The 5,000-nt window shown below is 49.9% G+C and overlaps 1 protein-coding gene across 6 annotated transcripts in view; it reads right to left on the minus strand.

The window, feature by feature from the left end:
- Positions 1-2,440, minus strand: part of garnl3 (GTPase activating Rap/RanGAP domain like 3) — an 83,841-nt gene extending 81,401 nt beyond the window's left edge. For all 6 annotated transcript variants that reach the window (XM_062553622.1, XM_062553618.1, XM_062553621.1 and 3 more), the window contains exon 1: positions 1,927-2,440. In XM_062553622.1, coding sequence (XP_062409606.1) covers positions 1,927-2,027 — 101 coding nt within the window. In that variant the 5' untranslated portion in view covers positions 2,028-2,440. The remainder of the gene's footprint in view (positions 1-1,926) is intronic.
- Positions 2,441-5,000: the final 2,560 nt, after the last annotated feature.

The raw sequence follows: 5,000 nt of genomic DNA on the forward strand, positions 1-5,000 counted from the left end.
GGCGTAACAGTGAGGTTGTAATCTTAAGTAGGGTTCAGACCAAAGCGTCCCGACGAGACGAGCCACGACGTTCTAAAACCTTGCGACTGCGACTCAACATGTTTAATGCTCTGCGACGGCTTGCAACTGCTTGCAACTACGTGCAACTTCTAATTCACACCGCTGCAACTCAGTCTCGTCGCGTCGGGAATCTTTGGTGTGAATTGGGCTTTAAACATGTAATCTGAAAGTCAGTGTGCTATTAAAATCGAATAGGTATAGATAACAGTGAGCATAGTGAACATAGTCTGGACCACGGAGTCTCTCCCATCTAAACACCTATGAAGCTTCGTTAGAACTGGCATCTACTTCAGTTCCCTCTAGCGGACACAGAAACTCTAACGGTGCAGCCGTTTGGATGCATGCAGACTCGTTCACTCGCTGCCGAATGAGAGAAGAGAATAGCGTTAAACTGAATGGTGGCGGTTAACAGCGGCCCTGACGCACAACTACCGCAAGCAGCCACTGCTTAAAAACAAAACTAGTTGTGCCCTGTCCGTGTGAGTCAGTTGAATGTGTGTGCACTGGTGCGCTGTGTATGGGGTCGGAGCTCTTCACAACCGCAATCTGCAGTATGTGAAACGGGTGGGAAAACGTCGAAGCGTCCACGGCTAAAACAGGCGCCTTTTCACATCCATGTGTGCCTGCACTGTTTACCAAGAGGACACAGAATGTGTGTGTGTGTGTGTGTGTGTGTGTGTGTGTGTGTGTGTGTGTGTGTGTGTGTGTGTGTGTGTGTGTGTGTGTGTGTGTGTCTCTCTCTCTCTCTCTCTCTCTCTCTCTCTCTCTCTCTCTCTCTGTGTCTCTGTGTGTGTGTGTGTGTGTGTGTGTGTGTGTGTGTGTGTGTGTGTGTGTGTGTGTGTGTGGCTGCAAGACCCCTGAGCTCACAGTGTCCATACCACAAGAGAGATGCATGCTGGCACGCCGACACCCATGCCTCTTTGCCCGGAGGTGCTCCGATACGGGCTCCATCTGGCCACGGTCCACCACGGACTCCGATAATGGGCAGATAATTATCTGACCTCTCCGCCGCCCTGATCTGGTGCCAAGACCAAGGTGCTTACAAGACATTTCTTGCCCCCACGGTGGAAAAAATTGCGCCGGTATTGACCGAAATGCAGCAGGGTTGTTATATTTATTTTCTGGATATATTTGATTGTGTCACCAGTCACCAGTCACCAGTGTGACCAAACATCTGACATACAGTGTGCGTGTGCGTTAGACATGAAGTGGTTGCCCCCGACTAAAGCCGGGGTTGAACGGGGCTTCTGCGTAAAAACTTGGTCGTATATCTGTCTAGTTGAAGACGCCCTGCATGGGTCACGGAGTTTTATCAGGTGCGATCGAGATATATGGCGCGTGAGTGCTGGGGGGAGGCGGGCAGTCCACGCGGAGGTTAAACGGCTAGCCCGACCCACTCCCCGGTGAAGAGGGAGATCCCGGGAGGGTGGTGGTGGTGAAGTGGGGCGCGGGGAGGGGGGAGGGGTGCCAAGGCTCGAGAGAAATCCGTTAAACCTCAAATTAGATGCGCAAACACGATGCCTGCACCTGATGAAGCGTGACACGCGCAAGGAGACGGGCGAGACTGCGGAGGACAAGGGCCGCCTCTCGTGCCGCGGGTCGTTTTTTGGGTAAAGTAACGTGACGGGTTTTCTTCACACGGGATCACGTCCGAAGCGGATTGTGCATAACACACCCCGACACCCAAAAACGCACAGCAGCGGTGCGCCAACGCACGCACGCTGCGCCAGACGTCGTTAAAATAACCATGTGGGATAGGAAACCAACAGTCAATTTCCCCTCCACGATGCGGTGATCCCAAAAAGCCCCAGAATACCCCCCCCCCCCCCCCCCCCCCCCGACCAAAAAAAGAAAGGAATCACCCACCTTGTTATTTCGAAACTGCAGCCTTTCCTCAGCAGCAGAGCTCTTTTGCGCATCAGACCCGCTTTCTCCCGGCCAAGGTACATGTTTATATCCGAATTCATTGTGCACTGACGGGGAAGAGGTTGTAATCCAGCCGGGGGGAAAGAAGAGTCGTTTTCAGGCGGAGGACTGGGGCACCGTAAAACGGGGATGGCCGTTTGTTACAAACCAGAAGACGCAGACCCCTTACAAAAAAAAGAAAGAAAAAAAAGAAAACTACAAGCTCGCCTCTTTCGATGGAAGAAAAGTGAGTCGCGGACTCTTCGTCCGACAACGAAGCTCCAAACTAAACTAGTTGTGCACCATGGTTAGGGCACGTTCGGTCTCGGTAGCCTCCCCAACCGAAACCAACTGGGCGCTGGGGGTCGCGGACAGAAACGAAACGCGGCGTCTGACTGAGAGCCGATTAAATCCGTTATGCTGACGAGAAAAGAGGGGGACCCGTTCACTCCGGTTGTAGAGCGAGCGCTGAATACCCCGAGCCCAGAAGACACCCAGCTGCCTAGTCGCACTTACGAGTCGAGTCTGCGCGGTCCTAACGTCTACTACTCGGCGGCGAGAGAAAGCCAGTGATGAGAGAGCGAGCGAGAGAGAGAGCGAGCGAGAGAGAGAGAGCGTGCTTGCGGAGGACAGACTAAACAGTTGTCACCTAATGAAAGCGAGCGTGCCAAAATACAGTAGATGCAGCTGGCGATGCGGTTAGCTACTCATGCTAATAACTCGCCACATCTAAAAAAAACAATATCTGAACGCCCATTGCCTTCCTTAAACTCACACAGTGGAATCAAGTTACAACCATAATCCATGTGTCATAACCAAGCGCTGAAACACCACAGTAAGGTCCGGCCAGGACTGTTGGGGGTTGCCTTTGTTATGGTTTGATTCGGATTTATTTAGCGGTTAAATCCAAACAGGCTTTGCAGTCACCCGCCGCACACTTTCAATGTCACTCTTTTCAACCTTGTAGTAACTGTTCACTCACTCTTTCGGTCTCTCAAAAATCTTTCAAAGTCGAAGTCAGTCAATAGATTGTAAAACAGTGGAAAGATGGCCTTCAGAGGCACAAAAGCTCTCACTACTAGTCAGCCTTGGGGCCATTGTGGATGACTGACACCGAACTGAACTGTACAAGATGGGAGAGAGACAGGCATCTGTGTGACACTGAATGTGGTCATGAGTCCTCTGAGCACTACGGGAGACCATCAATAGAGCCTTCTAGTCACAGCAACCTTGCACATACATTCACACACACACACACACACACACACACACACATACACAGACGCGCGCAAGCACGCAAGCAGGCACGCACACACACACACAAACACACACACACACACACACACACACACACACACACACACGAACACGCAGATACTTACATGCACACACACACACACACACACACACACACACACACACACTGCTGCCCTTCACTGTTCAGGCTGAACAGGTTGACTATTCAAACAGACACACTCATCAAACATCAGACCACCAGGGTTCATTAGCCATGCAAGTGTGTGTGTGTGTGTGTGTGTGTGTGTGTGTGTGTGTGTGTGTTGGCAGGTGGATGTGACTGTGTGTGTGTGTGTGTGTGTGTGTGTGTGTGTGTGTTCATGTAGGCAGGTGGATGTGACCAGGACTTTGCTTATAATTCCTGTTTCCTGAACAGTAACCACATAAGGAAATGTGTGTATGCCTGTGGGTGTGTGTGTATATGTGTGCATGTGTGTGTGTGTGTGTGTGTGTGTGTGTGTGTGTGTGAGGCTCCCCCCGAACTGTAATAGAGCATAGGGGTCCCAGCTGTGACATTTCAGATAGAAACACACACACACACACACACACACACACACACACACATACACTTTCTCAACTTGTGAGTCAGTCAGCAAGGAGCAGGTGGCTCTATCGAGTTACAGCCAGTTATAAGACACACTCTCTCTCTCTCTCTTTCTCTCTCTGTCTGTCTCACACACACACATACACACACACACACACACACACACACACACACACACACACACACACACACACACACACACACACACACACACACACACACACACACACACAAACTCCAGTTACACCAGCATTAAGAGAGAGAGAGAGTGGGGCTTCATCCAGAGAGAGAGAGAGAGACAGAGAGAGAGAGAGAGAGAGAGAGATGGAACAGAGATGAAAATAATGGTAGTTTAGGGTCATTTCTCGGCAATGTTTTTGTTTTCTACACCGACAAATAGCTATCAGATGTGTTGTTTTGTTTTCTGGTTGACTGTGTGTGTGTGTGTGTGTGTGTGTGTGTGTGTGTGTGTGTGTCTCCCTGTGAATGAAATAGTGGGTATATCTAAAGTCATGATCCTGGTGTGACTCATGTGTGCGTGTGCGTGTGTGTGTGTGTGTGTGTGTGTGTGTGTGTGTGTGTGTGTGTGAGGCTGGTATGAGAGTGAGTCTCTGACCTGCAGTGATTTTCCACTGCACTCCAGGCAGCCGGGTCTGAGTAGCATCTGCTCTCAGGTGACTCAGACACACACACACACACACACACACACACACACACACACACACTCCTCTCCTCAAATAGTAATGTTCCAGGCTCATACTTTGGTCATCTCGTGGGGTCATGTCCATCTTTAATGTCACAGCATCTCTGTCATCTGGTCCCTCTGTCATCTTCTTCTGACGCAAGGAGAGGGGACCGACCCGACACACACCCTATCAAACACCCCAGTGAGGGTGTTCTTCAACAAACAGAGAACACGTTCTTGAACGGGTTTGGTTCGGAATTTTTCTAAACTTAGTGCAAACTATGTAGTGAACCAGCCCACATTTCCAACAGTGAACAGAACTACTGTAACATGATGTGTCATCTGCAGAGGATGTTGCACGCATGAACAAGAGTTAATGATATGCATAAACAGGAGATAATGATATGAATGTTGTCCATTATACAACGCTAGAAACAAGACTTTAGTAGCTGTGTAATGCTAGTTAACACCTCCAATGTTTTGCTAGTTGACTAGTTTTGTTTAATCATG

This window comes from Sardina pilchardus, chromosome 14 (genome assembly GCF_963854185.1).
Source record: "Sardina pilchardus chromosome 14, fSarPil1.1, whole genome shotgun sequence".
Lineage (NCBI taxonomy): Eukaryota > Metazoa > Chordata > Actinopteri > Clupeiformes > Clupeidae > Sardina > Sardina pilchardus.